The sequence below is a fragment of the Podarcis muralis genome, chromosome 6 (genome assembly GCF_964188315.1).
Source record: "Podarcis muralis chromosome 6, rPodMur119.hap1.1, whole genome shotgun sequence".
Classification (NCBI taxonomy): Eukaryota; Metazoa; Chordata; class Lepidosauria; order Squamata; family Lacertidae; genus Podarcis; species Podarcis muralis.
In genome coordinates, this window is record NC_135660.1 from 32914100 (window position 1) to 32938561 (window position 24462).

At 39.5% G+C, this 24462-nt stretch overlaps 1 protein-coding gene across 1 annotated transcript in view; it reads right to left on the bottom strand.

The window, feature by feature from the left end:
* The window catches only part of CLSTN2 (calsyntenin 2), a 329191-nt gene that overhangs the window by 78448 nt on the left and 226281 nt on the right, over positions 1-24462 (bottom strand). The window contains exons 3-5 of the mRNA XM_077929943.1: positions 16954-17149; positions 14630-14838; positions 4913-5062 (exon numbers count right to left, since the gene is read on the bottom strand). Coding sequence (XP_077786069.1) covers positions 4913-5062; positions 14630-14838; positions 16954-17149 — 555 coding nt within the window. The remainder of the gene's footprint in view (positions 1-4912; positions 5063-14629; positions 14839-16953; positions 17150-24462) is intronic.

Here is a 24462-nt window from a genome sequence, read left to right on the forward strand (position 1 = left end):
TTCTGTCCCAGGCCCCACCTATAGTCATGTGACATGATGGTAGTGCTCTTGCCTAAGGTATTCTGTCTATGCTTCACCTGAAGCAGGTCAGAGATCATCTTCCTTGAGCTAGATCAGACAAGTTCAATGTTACACAGCTCTCTTATGAAAAAGGCTTGCTATTTCCCTGGGATGTGCCCTTTGCCATGGCTCAAGGGCTGCAGAGTTTCTGTAGCCTTACTATTTCGCCTTTGGGGGCTTTTGAACAGCTCTGTCTGCGGCGCAATTGGTGTCCACTGCTTAAACAGAAAGCAGAGAACATGGTTTTTATGTGATATCCCTAACTGAACATGAACATTTGGATATGTTGAGTGAAATTTGTGAAAATGAATTTCTCAGCTCCACCTTTCCCTTCTGCAGCAATTTTAAAAAGTCTGCTCCTAATGAGATCCAGGGAAAATGAAATATTCTTATATAAACGCAAATAAATTCATTTGAAGCCTTGAGTGACAGGGACAATGTGATTTTACTGAAATGGCGTGTTCTTCAACTGCAAGGAGGTCAAGGTCTTATTCTTCACTGTCAAGATACTACCAGTTTATTTACTGAAATAGCCAGAGGATATGCAAAGGTTTAACGTATGTGGATAGATGGGGAAGGATGAGCATGCATAGATCACTCCAGGCCAAATCCATTCAGTCAAGGCTGTGTTCCTAGTTGTTGTGAGGAAAGGGGCAAGCATCAAATTTTGATGTGCAATGAAAGTGCATACAGAGGGTCTGGAGAAGTAACTACCTAATTGGGATCACAAAAGGCTGCAGAATAGTTTTAAACAGTTACTCGTGCTATGAGCTTAACTACATATAGCCAGTCATTTTAGCAGTTATTCTGTACTGCTTTTAAAGGTTTTTGTTTGTTAGTCTTTTGCTTTAATGTTGCTGTACACCACCTGCAGAACTGGCCCTGTTACAAGTGCCACATAATGCTCATTCTACAGTGGTAAGATATCAGTCTTTTAGCCTGGCAGTTCCTGTGCTCTAGAAGTCCCCAACATAAGGCAAGCACCTTCAACTGTATTCTTTCCAGCACCTGTTTGCAACATCTTTGTTTAGGCATGCCTATCCGAACATGTAGAAGTTAGAATATACTGTAGGATCAGGGACTAGACAAATGATCAGGGAGGATAAGAGTATCAACGGCTATATAATACTTCCAGGATCAAAGGCATCATGCCTCTGAACAGCAGGAAAGCAATACAGGGTTGCTGCTTCATGTTCTTAGAGATTTATCAGATTCGTAATAGCTGGCCTCTGTGGAAAACAAGATGCTGGACTAGGTAGGTGTCTGGTCTCATATTGCATACTTGGATGCCTTTCATTCTCCTCAAAGCCCAATACATAGAACTATTGGGCTTGCCCATGGTACTAGCATGGCGCTGAAGAAAGCTGGCATGTCCTTTCTACATTTTCTTATATCCCAGTTTCAGAAGACCTGAATTATATTGATAAATCTGATTAGAAATTACATCCTAACTTTTTTTTTTTTAAGAGCATTTGCTGTTGTGCACCCTTCATTGTGATGGATGATCACTGCAATTTTTGTATTTACTTGTTAGTGCAAAGTACCGTATATCAGCAACAGTATGAATTCATACATAAGCTCAGCAGCTGTTTGATTTTGAACACTGTCTTTCTATCACCTTATCACAATACAGCATATAAAGTGTCAATCGTTGTCCTACAGCAAAATTTGATTCCTCTGCAAAACAAGAATAAATAATGCACATAATATTTCCTACGACTTAAAGAGGTATACTTTTTCATGTTATTGCCCTTCTGTTTCATAAAACACATCATTTATTACTAGCTCTGCATTTCTTTGGCATAGGGTTTTGTTGGTTACTTTATCTACTAAAGGTTTGTCTACTCTGTGGCATTCACAGAGTCCTGAAAGCTGGAAATCTCAAAAGCAGCAGATTCCTCTATAGAATCATTGCGGGTGGTAATATCATACCCCAAGAATAATTTAGTACTGTGGATATGTAAATGTCCCCCTGATCAAAATGGTCAGGGAGATCTTGAGATGAAGAATTATATCAAGGAAACATTCAACCCAATTATCAAAGACACATTATGAAGGTTCCTGGCGAATCAGGAAAGTTTACTATGCAGAAAGGCCTTACAAAATAGCCTACAGATGTTTTGATTTATACATTCTATGAAAGTTGGGTGAAATGAAAAACTTGACAAGGTCCAAATAAATGTCATTTTAGGATATGTGCAATCTGGAATATAACCCCAAGATATCCAAGATAAATAAGTAGAATGCAGAGGATGGGTACTGCTTTTTATGGCTCTATTAATATCAATGAAACAGGAAGTTGCAGAACATATCACAGGTCATCAATGCCCTGCTGAGCCTATGCCACATACACAAAGAATGTCTAAGTAGTCAAGGATCAATAGCTATAATACATCTTGAAGAAGAAAACACTTCTGGTGTTTCAGCCTTTGAATACCTTATTTCATAGAATTCCATTTTGAGGCTCTGCACATCAGGAGATCAGAAGGTCACAAGTTTATATCTCTAAGATAAGCATTGCTTTTCTTCCATTTTTTTTGAAAGTTCACTAGACTACAGATTCTAAAGCTTAGAAGAACTGAGAGACAAGTGCTCAGATTCTGTCCTGCAGTAATTTATTTGTTAGGGCTAAACCTGCTGTGAATTTTAAAAAAGCAGCAATCACCTTTGCAGTTTGGGTGGGGGTGGGGGGAGACTAACTTAACTATTTCAAAATCCTGGATATGAAATTTGTTTGAAGTTTGAATTTGTTCATGCCATAATAATACTAAAAATAAAATAACAATAAATAAGTGGACAATCACATCAAATATATTTTGCTGCACTTTCCCACCTACACACTTTGCTGCACCTACACACAGGTTTCTTGTTCCCAAAATGGGATGGGGGGGGGGAATATTCCAGATTTATGCCCCTATCCATTAAAAGCAATGCTTGCTCTCTGTTAAAAAAAAGAAAACAACTTTTAAGCACCTGTAGAAATCACAAAGGAGTGTGACCTAGATTTCCTACCTCAAATGCTCTACCTCTGCATTGATCCCAATGGATTTAATAATAATAGGTCACATCTGACACTTAATCAGTTGCAATAAGAAAGTCTGATATTAAAAATGAACCTTTGAGTGGTGCCACATACTATTCACAAATCATCAGAAACAAAACACACAAACAAAGCATCTCAGGTATTCTCTGCATTGAGAGAGAAATATACTAAAACATATCAGAAAACAATTGATATCCTAACTTTTGAGGAATGCACATATTTGCTCCTTTGAAATAGGGATCAGTACCTGGTGTTCCCTGAGCTGAGTAATAAGAACAGAAGAAAAGCAATGGCTCATCTGTTCCAATATCCTGTTCTCACAGTGGCCAACCAGATGCCTATGGGAATTCCATAAGAAGGCCCTGAGGGCAACAGCATTCTTCCTACTTGTGATCCCAGATTCCCAGCAACCAGCATTCAGAGGCATACTGCCTCCAACAGTAGTACGTAAGGCTGAAACCTAACCCATCAACTCAAACTAAAGCATTTTAGGAACTGAATCCTGAACACATAATATGGGAGGACCTTTTTGCAGATGTGTGTTCAGATTCATTCAGTTTTAGCAATAAAAAGTAGCAATAAGGTCTAGCAATAACAAAGGGGGTACTCATAAGCAGGGCCGGATTTAGGTTTGATGAGGCCCTAAGCTATTGAAGGTAATGGGGCCCTTTATATGTCCAGCTGTCCTTTGTCAACAACAAATTGTCGCTGTTTTTTGTGTTGAGTATATGCTATATGGTAATTTATGGACCTAATAGGTATCTAAAGCCATTTGCACATGCAGAATGTAGGCTCCCTATATATAGATATGAGCAAACCAGTGATATTTTAGGGAGCAGACTAGCAGGCGGGGCCCATCATAGGAGCTTACACAACATAAAACACTATTGCTGTATGTAGGTTTTATTTTATTTGTTTTTTACCTGATATTTTGGAAATGTACACCCAATTGTTTTTTTCCTTTAAAAAATTTTGGGGGGGCCCAAGACAGTGGGGCTCTAAGTTATAGCTTGTTTAGTTTATACGTAAATCCAGCACTGCTCATAAAAGGAAGCAGGTGTGGTTTGAAAGCCCAATCCTGCTGAAGTGGATGCTATGACTACAAACCCCAGCATCTCTCTCTGGAATGTGGCGCTATTCAGTTGTAACAAAAACTTTAATTAAAAAAAACCAGGCAGACTTGTTGCCAGCACAAGTAAGAGCTGGGGCCCTGGGCTGCAGCATGAATTGATGCTTTCTCCTGGAAGAGGTGGTGACCACTGCTACTGCTGCTGCCGCTCCTTGTGAGCTGCCCATCTGCCTGCCCTTGAAGACATCCCAGGAACAGTGTCATTCTTGCTTTAGCCAGGCACCTAGTCAGTAAGGGAGCAAACCTATGCACAAGAAGCCAGATCCAGGAAAAGGGCCACTGCTGGCTAAGCCAACCTAAGTCTAGCAGAGGAAAAGCAAGCCTTTAAAGTAGTACTTAAATTACCCTTTTTGCCAGCTTAAGTTAAGCTGGGTTGTCAAGTCCTGTGACAGAGCTGAACCATGCTGTAGGATTGCTCTCTGAATGTGGGAAGCCTCTAACTGTTAGTGAACTAGTTGGTTTATCTCCCCTGCTTTCCCCTATATTTTAATTATTTTGTTTTGAAGTATTTTTTCAAGGTTTTGTCATTGCTTTCTGCTTTGAGTATATCACTTGAAAAGCGCATTACATAAAAAAAGAGAAATTGCCACTATTCTACAACTTTAAAGAGTTAACATTTTATTTGTATCTCAAGATTCATCATCAACATTTCCAAAGAAAGAACAATACACAATCCCTACCTTGCCATCCAGGCTTACATACAGGCTTGACTTCAACTCGTACCAACACATCTTCAGTTGCACGTTTTTGCCCGCAGTCAAAAGCCGTTACCATTATCTCATACTGACGCTGTTTGTCATAACTCAGCTTCTCGGTATTTCTGATATTCCCTGCAGGTGTGAAACAGGACAATAAACTGCAATTGCTTCATTGTCAAGATCCTGGGTTCATATAATAAAAGCAGCAATAATTGCCTGAAGTATACAAAAGGACTCAGATATAACAGAAAGTGGGGGCAGAAAGGACAAAAGGAAAGATCTGACCTTCCCAAATATTAATCTAACTTTCCTTTTTTTTCCTCCGCCTTCAAACACTGAAAATAACACTACTTTCTTACACAGGGTGGAGCATATGCTTTCAGGACTGGGTTCAACAGACACAGGAAACAAAACAGAATCCAGACATACCGTCATTTGAAAAAAATATTCAGTGCCGCCCTGGTGAAAAAACCCCATATGGTTATTTATACATTAAGGGCAAAAATCTAGATATGAGATACATTGGCTGAAAGGCTATAATAAAGCTGCAATGAGATAAGGCATAATTCTTGCCATGCTATGGAATGTGAGATACGGTGCCGTGTGAAAGACAGACTGGTACAGTTTTTCTGAAATGGTGGTGTGCCCATTGTTCAAGTGCAACTTCATTGGCAGGACAGCCCAGATGAGGTGAATATATAGGTGGTATTGAAAGGGCAGGGCGCGGGTGGCGCTGTGGTGTAAACCACAGAGCCTAGGGCTTGCCGATTGGAAGGTCAGCGGTTCGAATTCCCACGATGGGATGAACTCCTGTTGCTCGGTCCCAGCTCCTGCCAACCTGGCAGTTCGAAAGCACGTCAAAGTGCAAGTAGATAAATAGGTACTGCCCCGGCAGGAAGGTAAATGTTGTTTTTGTGTGCTGCTCTGGTTTCGCCAGATGTGGCTTAGTCATGTTGGCCACATGACCCAGAAAAACTGTCTGCTTCCTCGGCCAGTAAAGAGAGATAAGCACCACAACCCCAGAGTCATTCGTGACTGGACTTAACTGTCAGGGGTCCTTTAACTTTACCATTGAAAGGGCAGGGCAAAAATATCAAATCATTTAGCTCTACATACTCTGAGCACACCCCTGACAATGATGAAAACTTCCAGATTAAAGTGCCAGGAGAATGAAAATCCCCACCCCTGTTCACCTTGATGAAGAAGAAGGAAACCATGACCATCAACAGCCCCATCCACATCATAATGACTTAGCAGAAGCTATATTCTGGACTCAAACCTAGGATCCCATGCCTATGAAATCTGAGCTGTTCCACTAGGCTAGGGTGATTGGGTCTTCAAGGGGAAACAATGTGTCCATGATGCCTCTGTTTCCTGACTCCTGCTGTGGCACAAATACAGTATCATGGATTTTGGCCCAGGTTTACAAAGGCAACATTAATTATCAGGAATAAATGACAGTGACACTCCAGAGTCTGTTGTCTTTCCAGTATCCTTCATCAAACTTTCTGCTACTTGTGTGGATACACTGGAAAAGTTAGTTGGTGGTGAAAGCATCTCCTTTATCTTCTCTTTGGAGAATCTGACCAGCTTTTTTAAATGATAGGATTTTGTGCTACCAGACGAAAAATAAAATTCTGCAGCAACAAAATCAACCTGACAGAAGCATAAATGTGACAAATCACCTGTCCTGGTAACAAAGGAATGGCAGTGTTCACAAGAAAAAAGGGAACAGAGAGCAACTGGAACTTGCAGTTCCCACCTTCGTAAACGGTAGAGGACCTTACGATTCTAAAGTAGTCTCTTTAACTAACGAGTTCAGCATTTTAATTCAGGCCATTTTTGCTGAATGACAGTTCCTTTGCAAGCTGAATGTTGGCAGACTTTAATATACATTTCATATTATGTGTGCTAACAGATTAAAGTTTTCTGTCGCAAAGAAATGTTTAATCTTTCTCATATCCTGAAGCTGTGAACATTTTCAGCATGTATTCATGTCTATATACTGCAGTCTACATATTCACTAAAGTGGATTACATGACTAAAATAGTTTTGTCAAAATTAGTTATGATTTTTAAGCTTTCCAACCAAAATAACTATGGCATTTAGCTTTGAGTCTTAAACCACCAGACCTCTTGCACAGGAGGCACATGAAAAAGGGCCTCAGAGGAGGATCTCAGGGTCTGGGTAGGTTCATATATAGAGAGGCGGTCCTTGAGGTGTTGCGGTCCTGGGGCATTTAAGACTTTACAGGTGAAAACCAGCACTTTGAATTGGGCCAGAAACTAACTGGCCGCCAGTGCAGTCAGAACAGGATCAGTATAATATGCTCAAACTGTCTTGCCCCAGTGAGCAACTTGGCCACTAAATTCTACACTAGCTGAAGTTTCAATAAAGAGGCATTGGACGGCACCCATAGTATATGTTGTTCTGTTGGCATCTATTTGTCTCAAGAGAGAATGGAGTGAGCCTCCAGGGGTGAAGTCAAACTGCTGTGTTTGCCACACTGAAATGACCTCCCGGCCTGACACAAGCCTTGGCAGTGTGTATGGAGGTCTTGGGCTGCCCAGATGCTAAGACCAGTGGCGTAGCATGGGTTGTCAGCACCCGGGGCAAGGCAAGTAATTTGCGCCCCCTAACCCGTGGATTTGCGCCCCCTAACCCTAACTCCCAGATGTTGCGCCCGGTGCGGCCGGCCCCCCCTGCACCCCCCACGCTATGCCACTGGTGTAGTCCAAAGGAAATCAGAGCAATACATTTGGCACTAGGTTGGTATATGAACTCACAGACATGTAGAAACATATTGTGTTTCTACTAAAATCACAAAAGCAAATAGTTTCCACAAACTGTCTAAATAATGCTTCTCTTCTATCAAGTTGGCACTTTATACAATGGGTCTACTTATCATGTTTTTGTTATTTGCTTATTATTTATTTGGTGTATTTATTTTATTAACATTTCCTTTTATAAATATTCCTTTGTCTACTTTGTGTTCGCTTTACAAATGCTTTACTCTGTGATCTGCAGGGAGAATTCCCAAGACACTGAAGTTGGATAAATCAACATTAGCAGCTTTCTGGAACTTCCTTGGCATATCAACTGGCCCCCAAGATTTAAAAAATCATCAGTGTGTTCATTAAAGCTATTTGAAGTTCATTAATGCTTTTTTAAAAAAAAGAGATGCAATTCAAGAATTATGAGTATTTTAAAAAGATTTTCTGGAAGGTCATTTGGAGATTTTTAAAATATAGGTTGATCATAGATTTATTACATGTTCTTTATTTAACTAATTTTCTTTTCACTTAGCTTTTAAATTTTAAGCTTTATGCTATGTATGGCCCAATTCCCAGCCCCCATGAGGCAAAACACCTGGATGTATTTGTTTATTTAATGTATTTTACGGAACCTTTTAGGGCAAAGCCTGAGACGGCAGCTTACATGATATACACAGGTAAAAATTAACTTTATCTAGTACAAGTTCCAAAGCTTAGAAAGTCTGAAGTCCAAGAACCTCAGCTCAGAGAGTTGGAAATTGATAGGATTCTATGGCTTCTCCATACTTCGACTTGTCCCATGCTTAAAAAGCATGGACCGACAGAAAACCCAATTGCCATTTGGTCCAATTCAGAGGTAAATCATGAGTTTCCCTGGCGAACCCCTAGATACACCATTTTACACATCTGGAATTTAAATAAATCCATGTAAAGAAAATGAATATGCAAAATAACTAATCTGAAACTAAACAGAACCTGTGTAGATCAGTGGTAAGTAGGCCATACAGTAAGTGGAAACTCAGCAAATGTTGACATATGCCAGAAGCAGAATATCTCAGAAAAATTACCATCATTAAGTGCCTAATACCAGTAGCGACTTGTCCAGTGGGACACAATGGCAACACTAATTTCCTAGCCACTTATTGAGAGGGTGTCAGGTGAGGTGGTGGGGAGTTTGGCACATTGTGTTAACAGTGGAAGAGCCTATCTGGTGCTCTGGCCTAAGCTGTACTGACCTCCATGTGCCTTGACCCTCTCCCTCCTGTTAAGAGACAGCAATCCACTTCTGGTGTCTACCCTGGGTAACTATAATAGATTCTGTACTATCATGAAGACAGGAAAGGGAGGGGAAAGCCATGCATTGCCATGGACTCGACCTGCTCTTCCCACCCCTTAGGACAGATTTTGCAGCCTGTGGTAAACAGCAGGAACAATGGGTCATGTATCCCAACCTCTGTGGGATAAAGGGAGCTGAGCCTGTTCCTCATGCCCACTGCAACTTCCTGTACTTCCATAACAGTATGGGATGTAGTGCTGGAGGCTGCAGCATGAAGAGGAAATAGGAGGAAATGGGTGTGAAGGTATATAATCAATCAATCAATTCAAAGTGTGTGTGTACTCTCTCTCTCTCTCTTTTCCTTCCCCCAACTTTTCTTTAGTAGCACGTGTCAAAAGTAACTGTCTATGAGCACTCATTCCAAAACTCACTCAGGTCGATGGCAATCACTCCATCAACTTGCCATTGACTTCAACCAGCTTGAAAACAGCCTCCAGGAGAACAATATCAGAAACGAGTTCATTCTTGTGACAGCTAAATAGCTAGCAACTTACCTCTCTCCCAAGGTCTGGCAGTCACTCTAGCCATTAAATAAATATAAAAAAGGTCCTCTGTACATTTGGGCTACATTATAAGCACAGTTTCCATTTGCACAGTGCTCTTAACAAACACAGTCCCAATGATCACATCAATCTTAATATCCCCTGCAGCTGAATAAAAAGTTGCAAGCTGATATATCCATGGGGTACAAGATGGAGTTCTACAAACACTTTTAATCAGGTGGGGGGAAACTACTCGAGCCATGGAGCGCCTAGGAGGAAAGGAAATAAAACACCACAACAGTCATCCACAGCTCTACAGGGCTCAGGTGAAGCTGCAGGGGCTGCAGTTTTCTCTTAAATGTGAGTCAGTGCTCTGTGCTCATTATCCCATGACACAAATAGAACATTCCTCTACAGATGAAGAAAATGCAGCAAGCAACCTATACTAACACAGAGACACATGTACCTTTAAAACATGTACCTGGGCTGTTGAAACAATGTGTGTATTGATAACATTATTGGAGTTAAAAATTGCACACCAAAAAATAAAAAAATAAAAAAAACATGTGGGCCTTCATCCTGTGAATGAGACTAAAAGGAATTGAGCAGAATTGGTTTCTTAATTTTTCCCCCTATCCATTACAATGTGATGGGGTTTAAGAGCCCTTCAGAGACTTGAAGGCTGGGAAGGCTTAGAGAGCAAAGTTTTCAACCAAGTAAATGAGTGAGGTATATAGGGCACAGTGTTAGCACAAAAAGAAAGTAAAGAGCAGGAGTTGCCAGGACTCTGGCTAAATTTTGGATTATTATAAATCATGTGAGGGTAAGCTTCTGTTACACTTCAACTTCCATCTCATCCTTAACTAGATTTAAATGATTATACATTAGGGGTGTGGATGTACTGTGGATGAAGTCTGAAGAGCAAACTAGAGCACACTGATTTGGTGGTATTTGGATCGCTTCCAAAGTAAACAGGCTCTTGACCAAAGTGGTCCAAAGTGAATCAGAACAAAGTGGTCCAGGGTGAACAAAGCTTCAGAACCACTTGATCCTGAGTCTTTCTATCAAAGGAAAGCACTTGTCAGTGTGGAGATTTATGACTGGCAGGTCTAGATGCCAATCAGAGAAAGACTTTACCAGCACTTATCCTATTACAATGCTTTTTAGAAGGACAGAAAAGTAAAATATCAGAATCTCTTCTCAATATCTGCTCTTTGCTATTGCATCTGTCTATGGAATTGGTGGCGGCAGCAATAGCAGTAGAACTCAGGATCTTTGCGATTCCAGAATCAACTTGAGAACCAAGAGATGTTGCCTGTCCATTCTGTCCACATCTTCATCAAGCTCTACCCTCTGTGACTCTTTCCTGACCTGCTCATTTGAAATAATGGTTGATAGCCATGACAGGTGTTCTCTGATACCCTTGCCAGTTTCTGCCACATATGCATGTGACTCAGGGCACACTGTTCTGCCAGACAATTTGCCAGGTTTGAGGCTCCATGAGTTAGGATTAGGGTAGTCGCGGTCAGAGAGGAGGATACCAAAAGTGGTGGGATACTGCTGCTGTTGCTATTGTAACACAGCTGCTCTTAAAACAATTTCCAGTGATAAGTTGGGCTATTCATCTTTGAAACAAAGAATGGCAATGACACACAGAGGGTTTAACAAGCAAGCATAGTTTTATTAGGGCTGTACCAAGGCCCTCACCACCTCCACTGTACCTTTGTTTCCAAAGATGGTGGGATTTGGCAATATCCATTGGCTGAAGAAAGTCATTTTACTTTGGGGGTTTACTTAATAAAATAAACTGTGTCACATTTTTCATAGTACATCACACACTATTAGTCTGGTCACCCTCACTAATAGTGTGATAGGACACATGGCTCAACCTTCATTGACCAGTCCAATCTGACATTACATGCCACCAGAATTCAAATTCTGTTGCAATCATTTCTGCTGTAGAAGTATAGGAATTCATCCATCTCATGACAGCTATGAGACTTGTCATAGCCATGTTTTATTTCATATGCTGTTAATAGATACAGGCCACCTGCATCTCATGGAGATTTATAGAAAAACAAAAGAGAACTAGCTTGTACTGAACATTTGAATATTTGATGTTGGAACATAGTATTGTACTGTTCTGGGGGGTGTATTCTTTGTTATTATCTGAAAAAAATCCTATTTTAAATGCTTAAAATGGAAAGGAGTGATCCTGGCCCTCTGTGCTTCATGTTATGGAAATCTTAAGACATCTAAGAGTCAATGTCCCAATTTTCCTAATGCAATTAGGAAATAACCTCACAAGTCATTGAAAACTGAGACCCATTAGCTTTTTTTCTCTGTGACATTTCGACTATCAACAACACACACTCACCAAATGTCTAGTGTTCTCTATTCAGGGCCCACTAACCACCCTTCTTGTTCCCTTGAGAACACCTCTTCAGCCATTTTTCTTCTAAGATCATAACTGGTTTCTGAACCCTGAACACAGTGTGATTTCAACAAAGCAGTCACGGTGACAGGAAATCAGTCTCTTAGAACTCCTAAATGGGTTTTCTGTCTCTGCACCTCATCACTCCTTGCCCCATAAAAGCTCTGCCATGGCAAAGGAATTCATACTTCCTTTGCCTTTTTAAAATTTCATTCTGGTCCTAAGGATTCTACTCCTGCTCTCATTCTGAGAGGAGCAGCTCATACACTGGGCAGAACGGCAGCAATAGCCTCCCGGCAGCAACATCACTGCCAATTACTATGATGGGGATTGATGAGGTGGCGGTGATATTGGGGCTTTTCAGTATGCCAGCATTTCTGGTTGGTTCCACCAGTGCAGTTCCAATCTCACTGCCACTGCCTTTCCCCCCAGTAAATGGAAGCAACAGTGCTGCTGGGATTTTACTATCAAGATAAGCTTTTCTGGCATTAGCCATGTTGCACCCCTATGCATTAGATAAAATGTGCTAGTTTCTACCAGGCTGGCAGCATGCTGTCTTCTGGCATAGATAAAGCCAGGTATGGCAAAATGAAGAGGTTCCCCTACCATCAGAACAATTACTCTTCTCAGTCAGTTATGTTCCTGAACATGGAGATAATTGCTTTCAGATGTGTTGAGATGCATGTCCCAAGCAAGCATGATAAATCTGTTGAAATTATGCAGTACTCAAAACAAAATGTATCAAAACTGAAAACTCCAGGTACTCGGATTGTCTTCAAAATTTGGAATAAAGAGAAATTATCTAGAAATACAGAAGGAATCATGCACGTGCACATTTTATTCAGCACGTGCACCTTATACTTCATTTTTAAAATTCCATGTCATTGCATCCACTCCAATAAAAAACAGCTATACTAAATAGCTCTTGATTACTTAAACTCCATTTCAATCATCTTGATTGCTCCCTCCATACAATATTCAAAACATTTCCCTTCCACTCGCACTATTGTAATGAGAGCAGGGATTCTCTTTACCACCATTTGCATTTTACTGTTGCTAACTGGATATTATGATTTGATGCTCAGCTGCGCTCTGTGAGAAATCGGCTCAAATAAAGACAGATCCATGTCAAATGGGGGAGATGCTTCTGATAAAGCAATGCAGCATGAAATGGCTGCTAAGAGAAAACAAAAGCCCTGTGCACACTTTTAATTTATAGTGTTGGCAACCCTCAGATGGAACTTCAAATATAAAAGATGCTCATCTCTGAAATTAGACAAATATTAAATTGTTCTGGTGGAAAAGAGATGTTACTCCCTGCTCTGTAGTAAAGGATATAAACAGTGGTCATCTTGTGGTGGTTCTCAGAAACAAACACAACTGAGGGTTTTAAATTTGATGGAACTAATGATTTTTTTGCCGAGAGAGCGAGAGAGAGCAAGAATCCACATTTTAGTCTTCATGTGATGCTCCTATGGATTCTCTTTAAAATGAGACAATAGCGCTACATCTTGTCCCACATGATGGATGGGAAAATATATTTGCTACAGGAGAAATAGCAGCACAGGATATATATTACGTTTACAGCACTCTTTTGGGTTTATAGGAGGGTGTAGTGCACATTGCTGTTGGTTGAGGAATATCTATATTTTGAAGAAGGAAAAGTGCATAGCCACCAAATAATTAAATAATGAACGAAGAGTCAATTAATTTGCAATACACGTCATGGGAGTGGCACAAGGATGACCTCGGGTATATCACCTCTTTTTGAAGGAATATACCATATTTTTCTGTGTATAAGACCCCCCCCCATGTATATGATGCCCCCTACTTTTGGGGACCCTAAATTTAGAAAATGGGCATATGCACTGTCCATGTATAAGACAGCCCCAGATTCTTAACCTTATTTTAAATTTTAAAAACCTAGTCTTTTACATGGAAAAGTATGGTATGTGCACTCTCATATCTTCCACTACTCCAGCACTGAAGCCATCAGACGCTATAAAGACAGTTCTAAAAATATACTTTAAAATCGGCATTAAAAAATATGGGCATGGAACCAGCTGGTGCTGGTGAGATTTCACAGAAATGCTAATGGTATCACCAATGCTGTCAAACAGATACCCACAACAATAACTCAAGCAGTTTCCTACAGCACACTCAGTTAAAAGTAAACTCGGATTAAAAATTCAAATTTCATTGTCACAAAATATTATAGCTTGACTAGGGATATAGTCAGTGCCCACCAGAATAGAAAGACTATCTTGAGAAAAGTCAAAACATGATTGCCTGAAAAAAGAGTTCCACTGGCTTCCTATATTTAGGACTACTTTGCACATCAGTCAAGTAAGTTTCATCAAGCTGGTGAGTACTAGAGTACTAGAGACTGGGCCAATTTAGCAATGACAGCATTCTCTCCCTAGAGATGTATGCATTCATATGGCCCTACCTGTACAGGTCTTTAAATGCATGCTGAATACATTTTTGTAGTGTACTGTGCTGGAATTTTAAATTCTTGCAGCTTTCAGACTGGAATTGTTATAATTTATTTGTTTTATGCAGTTCTAATTTGTGAGTCAACTGGGAAGGGCTGTGCCCTGAAAGGCAGGCTGGAAAAACCCATAAATAAAGATGTGGCTCAGAATTCATAACTGTGCAACGGTAAGCACTCACCATTCCTGTCAATGGCAAATGGAACGTCTGTTGTGACAATTTCATAATTGCATATCTGGCTGTATTGAGGAGAACAGTCCTCATCTATGGCTTCCACCTGCAATACACTGTCATAGATCTTTCCCTCTGTCACAGTAGCCTTATAGGATGTTTCCTTAAAAGTTGGTGCAAATTCATTGACATCCTTTACCTGGATATGGACCACAGCCCTAAAACGAAGAGAGATAAGTTTGAGTCTCACAATAGAATGCAAATATCAATGCATATTCCAAGCCTGTCATTAAGTGTAAACGTTTAAAATGTACATATTTTATGTTTATTTTAAGTAGAATAAAATGTAAAAGCGAGTTTCACACAATCCTTACAATCAAATAAGAGGAAAGACATGTAGAAAATGCAAAAGTTAAACATGAATGGGAACCCATGCAAGAAATAGCTGTAAAAACTAAAATATATGCATTAAATTGAGGCGCTGTTGAAATAAATTATTGCATTACTTGACTTTACATTTCAGCACTCCATTGTATTTGCATTACTTTGTGCTCAAATATGTCAACTTTCAAATTAAACAAAGAACTGCTGCGGAAAATGAAACACTGTGAGTCTATGAACAATTTCTAAATTTTAAATAAGAGTATGGCACTGGGCTTCTTTCCGTTATGCTGATTTGAAACAAGTTTAGCTAAAACAAATTATTTCCCCAACGATCAATAAATCTCCCTGCTTTGCTGGCTTATTTCCACCTGGCCTGGAAGGGTGGAACACTTACTGACTCTGACTACAAAAGCTTTTTCTTCTGTTGCTATAGGGGTCAGAACCCACCCCATGCACTGCTATTCTTTCCCTGCCCGTGATTCCATCTTTGGTTGAGCCTTGCAAAATTAGGAAAAATACAGAGTGGGAAATACAAATTGTAGACCCCTCCCTTTTGTCCAGGGACGGTGCTGGATTTACAGAAGCTGTCCTGGTTTCTGATTTGATCCTGGAATGTCCCATTTTTTCCTTAGGATTTCATCAGAGAAATGTTGGAGGGTATGGACTTATCTGACTCCCAAGCCATCTGAAAGCAGCCCTGTATATGGAAGTTTGTTAATGTCTGATGTTTTATTATGTTTTTATATATGTTGGAAGCCACCCAGAGTAACTGGGGCAACCCAGTCAGATGGGTGGAGTATTATTAATTAATTCATTATGGAATGGGGATATCCCTATTTTCATCAGAGAAATTTTGGAGTATATGCTACGTGTGATGCCACCAGAACTACACATTAGAAAGGGGGTTAGGAGAGAGCTCTGCACAAGTGGCCTTGCATAACTCAGATTTTGAGATTTAGGTTTGTAGCCAACTCAGAGTAAACCCACTAACATCTTTCCGCAGGGCCTGCAAGACAGAGCTGTTCCACCAGACCTCTGGCCATTACCCCTCCTTTGGTAATCCTCACAGAACTCTAGCCCGATGGTTGCCATTAATTTGATTTTGAAATGATTTTTAAATGAATTGATTTTAGAATGCTGTGTTACTTTTATTGTTGTTAGCTGCTCTGAGCCCGGCTTCGGCTGGGGAAGGCAGGATATAAATAAAATTATTATTATTATTATTATTATTATTATTATTATTATTATTATTATTATTATTAGAATAAACCCATATTAGTCATGCCTATGAATTCCATTGGTTCTACTCTAAGTAGAACTAAGATTGGGGAGAACCCTATGGCAATAACTTGTTAAGCTTCTTTGGATCACAGCATCATAGCTTCTTGAACTGTTCCCATCCTCTCACACTTAAAGAAGGTGTAAATCTGGATCAAGCAATATTTTCCATTTCATACATAAATACTTTGTATGCTTGCACAAAATAACCATTTTCCATCTTATCTATGATTATTATATGACATAAATAAGAATGCCCACCAACATAATAATCAATGCTGCAGGAATGCTGAAAATATAAAAAGGAAGATGAAGAAGCAAGGAAATTCAATATGATTTGATTACATGAAGATCAATTAACACTCAGTATTTATGTTTCAAAAAGTCACCAATTTATTTAATGGTAGGGCTTTTCCAACAGCAGACAGTTTGATCCAGAGTCCTATTAGGACCTTTAACGTGTCAGTTGAATGCACTATAAAAAGAAGTCAATTTCAGGCAGTCAGGAAGAGTGAACAGAAGTGAACAGGCTGAAAAATCATCTCCTGTGATAAAAGTACTTTGATCTGATTTCCACTAGCATTGGCAAGCAAAGCATTAAAAGATTCTCTTCAGCATGAATTGTAAATACATTCCACAGTCCCTGCCTCGCTCTCCCAGTTGTCACTCACTTGTGAGATTTCTTCCAGTTTGTTCCACTAGGCCCTGCGCCACAGTCATATGCCTGGATGATGAATGTGTACTCCTTCTGCAGTTCACAGTCAATTGGACTTCTTGCTCGAAGACGACCTTCTCCAGATGTCTTGTTTAGCACCACAGCTTCAAAGGGCATTTCCTGTCCATGGATTTTAAAAGCACAGATTTCACCTGTAAGGAATAAACAGAACACAAATTACATGGTAGGGAGGCAGGCTGATTTATATGCTACTGATTAAATGATGCTGAGCATTATGGCACCCTGTGTAAGTCAAGGTGGACAGGTTTCTGAATACAACAGTAAACAACAGTTTCCAACAAACAGTATTTCTGCAGCAAAAGAGCAGAAATAAATAATTGTTTTATACTGGAAAACTATCATGGATATCAGAATCTTAGGCACTTCATTTTTCCATTATTGATATAAAAAAGAGATGTATGCCTTCTTTTACTTAAGAAAGCATCAGCAACTGAAGGAAATTATGTGCTTATAGCTCAGAAAGCAGTTTGAGAAAATGAAAACATTCAGGAGTTGAGACAGGGATTTTTAATACAGAATCTTTCCCATATTTCCTACACAATTCCCTATTGATTCCCAGACTTTCACTACGATATGGCGATTTTCTGACAGTACAAATTGTGTTTCCTTTTGTTATACTGAATATTTTTATCACAGAATTCAGATGTTCTTAATCTGAATATTCTATACATTACTATTATGTTTTGTGGTTTGTTGCTATTGTGTATAAGGAATAAGATGTCAAACAATACTAAGTGCATTCTAAGTATATGAGGATATCTTGTGTCTGCCCAGTTTAACAGAATATATAATCTATACAGGTTTCACACTGATTCAGCAAATTGGATGCTATATAAGATTGATAATATAGATGCAATGTGATCATACTGAACAACAACAACAAAACATATTTAGGGGAGAGCTGTGGGCTCTAGGGGTGAGAGGAAAATTGCCTACGTTCCCCAGTCCATTGCCACCTACAGGATTGGAAGCTACCTTACGCACACAACGTTTCTATATGTACAATAAAGCGTTAAAATAGAACTTGAAAGTGTAAATACACCCCTCCTCCCAAATTGTATTCAGACTGTCTTTAGACCAATGATATGATCTTTAAGAAAAAGTAAATATCCTGTTAAATTAGGGCTCTTGTGCTATTAAATGATTCTCAGAATAGACAGAGACACTCATTCCCAATGTAGCTCTGGAAACCGGTACTGGATTGATCCAAGATCCACTTACAAACTTAATTTTGTAAGTTTTGTTTTTGCTTCCCCTGGTGCTTTCTGCAGTTACTGAGGATCATGCATGAGGAGGCTCACGGTTATCAGTGTGTAGCTTCTGACTGCCGTTTACAAGAGTTGTAAAATGAAGGTGCATTTGAAGCTCCTTCATAATAACTTCTCATAAGACAGTATTTTCTCTGAAGTTCTGTATTTGAAGTATGCATTTATACATCTTTATAAAGCTGTTTTGGAAAGATAATGACATCTTTCAGTATACAGTGGAGGCAACCATGTTATCATTTCTTTCAGAAACATCCTTGTATTAATATTGTTGACTTCAGTTTCATTTTACTTTAGTATCGTTCCTTACACTAATATGTAAGTAGCAGCAGCATAATAGAGAAATCTGATCTACTAAATTCAGGAAAAGAAACCTTTTTTGTGTTCGGCTTTCTTCGCAGATATACAATCCGTCAATACAAATCATGACTTTCTGGGTTTTGTTTTTATTACTGTATCGACCCTCTGGCCCAGTTTGTAAGCAATACAACATTCTCAGGAATTGAAGCACGCCAGTTTTTCATATAAAAACTGATTTATGTGAGTAAATTCATTTTTTAAAAAAGGTTTATTTCAGAGGCAGTGCCAACATTTCTCCAGTCTTATGTGAAAACCAGGAACAGGGCTGCTCATTAACTTAGGGACAAATAAAAATGACACAAAGTTGATAACTATTGTTAAGAACCCTAAAATATGTAACCTGCATTGCTTGAGTATCCAAACTGTATTTAAAAATATTTTTGCACTTCTATCTGTGAAGTTAAAAATATGCATAGTTTAGGAAGATTCCAGAAACTACCTACACCAATGAAGATAGAGATAGGTCTCTTACAGGGTATAACCCTATCCTTGTTGTTCCAAAAGATAAGCCACCCTATATAACACATTGGGGTCTTTTTAAGGCCAGTCCCTGATGGCTTTGATATTTCTTAAACGTAAAACACAGTTGTTGTTTTTTCTTTTAAAGTATCACAGCTATAGCATTAGCTGCATACACCCTCAAAACAATGTTGCCCTGTTGTCTGGTTCCAACAAATTCCCCTGGTGATGTTTGCTTCAGTTCAGCTTTTGAAAGTACTTAACACCTGGGAGGACAAAAATGTTTTCAGCATCATGCATTTCTAACATGTCATAGTATCTGAAGGTCGTGTCGCCAATATTCTATATGAAGACAGAAATGGGCTTGCAGAGCTAGAATGGTAGAAGATCTACTGTTTTGGTTATCTAGTGTCTAGTTACACAGAGAAATTAGAAGTGTTTGCTAGAATCTATCTGCTGATCAGAAAAGCTTGTTGCTTTCAGCACACTCCTAACCATGTCTACTTAGAAGTAAGTTCTATTGATTTCAGTGGGTCTTACTTCCAGGTAAAAAGGATTAGGATTGCAGCATTACATAGGGATTAAACTGATTGCAACGCTGCTGCCTGTTTTACCACCCACACCTGAAAATATTTATAATTTTATCCTGCCCTGAAAGTCTCTGAATATCCCACCCACTTTTATGGTGAATGAATGTGGTGATGGTGGTGGGTACACGGCAAATCTTAGCTAAAATATGGTTAATAACTGAGCTGAACTCACCATCCTAGATAAATGCTTTCACATCCAAGAATATCTTTATTTTCATTATCCTTGCATTGTGTTGGATGAAACAGTGCAATTTGCATTGCATAGTAAAATCAACAATGATATATATGAATGGAATAATGGAGTAAACAACATAGATGGTAATTCTGGTTGGTAACAGGACTGTCAAGATTAGTCAACAGTTCATGTTTATTCATTCCAATCTGAAGTAGAAATCTGAATATTGGGGAGGGGGATGCAAACAACTAAAGAATAGGAAGAAATATGTTTGCTCTCTTCTGAAATTAACACTCTCCATCATCCAGCATGAAACCAGAAAATTCAGATGATATTTTATTTCATAGGCTTGCATTTGAGGTTGAGACTTTCCAATGTCAGAAGCATACATGGACGTGTGCAAGAAATGAGGCTGGAGATGCCTTATCCCAAGTAAGAGGTTTTGCTACATATTCCTCTAATGAAAACTTAATTAGTCAATTAACCTGGACTTGACAGGAGATGATACATATGTTTCCAGGCAACCTCAGCTTTTCCCATATAACGGAACCTCAACAATGTATAATCACAATTTTTGCATAATAGACTCAGCCACAACAGAGACTGAAAGTCCCTCACTGTGGAAACTTTTTCCCATAAACAAGTCATGCCAGATGACTCTCACTTCTTCTTTTGATAGATGCTTGGTAGATCAGGGGAATGCTGTGGATGTATGGTCTCTTGATTTCAGTAAGACTTTGACAGTCCCCCAAGATAACATTGCGGAGAAGCTGCTAAAATGTGGGCTGGATGAGGTAACTGTTAGGTGGATTTGTAGCTGGTTGACTGACCAAACCCAAAGAGTGCTCACTAACAGTTCTTCGTCATCCTGGAAAAAATAACAAATGGGTGCCTCAGAGTTCTGTCCTGGGCCCATTTTTGTTCAACCTCTTTATAGATGAACTTGGATGAAGGAATTGAGGGGATACTCATCAAATCTGCAAATGACACTAAACTGGAAGGGGTAGCTAATGCCACAGAAGACAGAATCTGTTGAGCCCTATGTCTTCTGCCCTCAGATGTAGTATTCTGTCATGAAGTAAGATTCATCTGTCAGACTTCTTAGCTTTTGTATTATAATGGGCGCTTCCACCCATTCCGCTTTTGTTCTTCCTCTCTCAGACAGAAAAATGTTGCAGGCCAGCCTTGTTAAAGGAGGAGCGCTCATGCTCAACAGTCATTCCCAGCTTGCTAAACCAGCCGTTGCTCTCATGGATGCACACCATATTGTTCCAGCAGGCAGCACTTCAGTCATACAAATGGTCTCTCTATCCCCAGCTTACCTATTTCAATAGAGGTATCACATCACTATTCCTGTATGGGGAAAATGCACAACTGAGCCTGACAGAGATTTGTCCACCATAAGTCCATGGGTTAGCTGGAATTTGAAGCTGAGCCTTTGAAATCTACGTCTCACAGCGTCCGCTTTATATCACATGACCTTGTCTGAAGCAAGTCAATTTATGTTTCTCCCTTATTATATTTTGGACTCTTTGAAGAAAATACTTGCAGAAGAAGACATAATATGGTTTCTACAAATGTGGACCAGTATGCTCCCTCAGAACAAGAAATGTTAGTCACATTCTATGTTTTTCAAAGTCAATTAAGTATTTATCAAATATAATATTTTTCAGTATTACAGTAGCTGAATCAATGGAAAACTTTTCTTATTTAGAGAGCCAGTGTGGTGTAGTGGTTAAGAGCGGTGGACTTGTAATCTGGCGAACCGGGTTCCATTCCCCGCTCCTCCACCTGCAGCTGCTGGGTGACCTTGGGCCAGTCCCACTTCTCTGAAGTCTCTCAGCCCCACTCACCTCACAGAGTGTTTGTTGTGGGGGAGGAAGGGAAAGGAGAATGTTAGCAGCTTTGAGACTCCTTTGGGTAGTGATAAAGCGGGATATCAAATCCAAACTCTTCTTCTCTTCTTCTTCTTATTTCTCCTATTAATGGTAGAATTATTCCACTAGAATATTTGTGTGTGTGTGTGTGTGTGTGTGTGTGTGTGCCTTTCCTGGGAGCATACAAAGCATTCAAACCCACAGACACTTTGCTATGCACAATCACACTCTAACCATTCACTCTTAATTGCACAACTTGGGCTCTAAATTTATAGTCATCTAAGAACATAAGAAGAGCAGGTTCTGGGCAAAGAAAAAGCATATTTGACCTATTGCAATATGTAGATATGAAAGTGAGGACCAGAGCTCAGCATACCGAGTACATTCCCAATGGCCTCTTCCCAGCTGGCAGACAGTCATGAATTTGACCCTCTGTGTTTTATATTGGATAGACCACACTCACTACATGGCTTTCATAGAATTGTAGAGTTGGAAGGACCCCAAAGGGCCAGCTAGTCCAACCCACTGAAATGCAGGAATCTCAGCTAAAGCATCCATGACAGATGTCCATCCAACCTCTGCTTAAAAACCTCCAATGAAGGAGAGTCCACAAGGATGTTTAGTCGGAATCTCCTTTCTTGTAATGTGAACCCATTTATATCCTACTCTTCAACACAAGTATTTCCAGAGTAGTAATTCCATATTTTAAAACATTTATATGCTTTTATATGCCGAATAATAACAGAGAAGTTCACGAAATACAAACAGAAAACAGGAAGATAAACTGCACATTAAAAAGATTAACCCACTGTAAAATTCCACCCACTGTAGCCAGCAATAATCTTATTCTGAGCTGGGAATCGGTAGACAGCAAAGGGTTTGGTAAACAGATAGGTCAAAAGTTCACCACAGTCAACACTTGCCTTATATCAGAGGGGAAGAAATTCCATAACAGAAATCCACAACAGAAAATACCTTCCTTAAGTCCCTGCACTATGATGCCATACCTCAGTTAACAGCAGCATCAGGAGATATTCCAATGATTTCAGCAAATGTGGGACCAGGTGTTCCTTCAAATATCCAAGTATAGGTCTTTATATGTCAACAAAATCTGTTTTAGTAGCAAATTGGCTATTTCCAAGGTGTGGTCCAGCTACACTTTCTCCAAAAGACTATACTGTATATACCTTGCAGCCAGAGTATGTAAAGGAGAGACAAGACACAAATATGAGGGTTGAACAGCGTATTCAACAGAGGTCTAAGCAGTGGCTTAATGCTATGAGTCAACTCAACTTGGAGGAACCACCTTGACTACGGCAAAGGGATGACTTTGATCATAACCTCTTTCCGAGCCCAACTCTTAAGGGAGACTTTCTGGCTACTACCCCCAAATGCATGCGATACGCAACCCCACAGGTCACACAGTTTAGAATAAGCTAGTCTGACTACATATATTTATGAAGGTGCCAAAGGGTGCTCATCTGCTCATCTTACAACCCTTCCCCCACTTTCCTGAAGAAGCCAATTTGCAGACTGGCAAAAAAATTCCTGCTCAGCTCCACAGTGACTGGCAGCAAGACCAGCACTGCAACCTATGATGGGCTGGGTGGGTGCTGGAACACAATCATAGGAAGTGGAAAGTGGGCCCAGACTTAAGGAATCCACCAAGCCATGACCCCTTCATCTCAGTAGCATGTAGATGCATGATAAAGGTGATTCAGACATTTAACCTGGCACATTCTGAGAACCCCCTGCTATTCTATCGTATGCAACAAATAATTTCTAGGAGATGTAACTGTGGTTTATTGTATTTGCAGTGCCTGATGTTTTTATGGTTTTTATGGTTATTGCTGCTTTTCTTTTTGTTTCCTTTGTGAATGATGCCATGGCTTTTGGCTAATGCAATAAAGTTGATGATGATGATGATGATGATGATGATGTAGATGCATGCCATATCATATACCCTGCATAAAATGCTTCCAGTGGGCAGCTTTGTACCTGCTGTCAGAGTGTTTTTCGTTTGTTTGTTTTTTGCACTTAACCCTCATTGATAAATGACAATTCAGACACAAAATTATAAATAATTCCCACTCAAAATCCTGGGAATAAAGGGCAGTTAACTTTTGCAGGTTTGAAGTTTTTATATCACCTTTGTAGCTCTGAGTAATCTATGTCTAGCATCTGAAGTAGAAATAATGCATTTCAGTAGTTGTTCTCTGTAAATCCCTTATTAAAATGCACAATAGCATTTGGTTCTGAACAGCTTTATGATACAATAGGAAAAGCAGAGCCTTATCAGAGGTATTCTTTGCCTCTGTGACTAAAATTTTAACACATTAGTAAAGGACAAGATGCAAGCAGCACAAGTTCTCAGTATATTTCTGTTTGTTTGTTTGTTTGTAGGAGCATATAAAAACAAAACCACAGTGACAAGAAAACCTTGGAATTGTAAAACCATGTATACTGCAAGAAAGAACATTGGACGCTGTTCCTATAATCATCCAAAAGTTTTGGTACTAGCAAAGAGCATTTTGTTAATCTAGGTTTATGTTTCAATTAGTTAAATATTATGTTTAGTTAAAATGCTTGGTTGTGCATGTAAATTTAGCCATCTAAGCCGGATCTTAAGTAAAGACATTTAATGGTGAAGTAACAGGCAACTGGAGTACCAGATCATAGCAGCAGTGTCCATACAGAAAGGGAAAGAAAATACATATG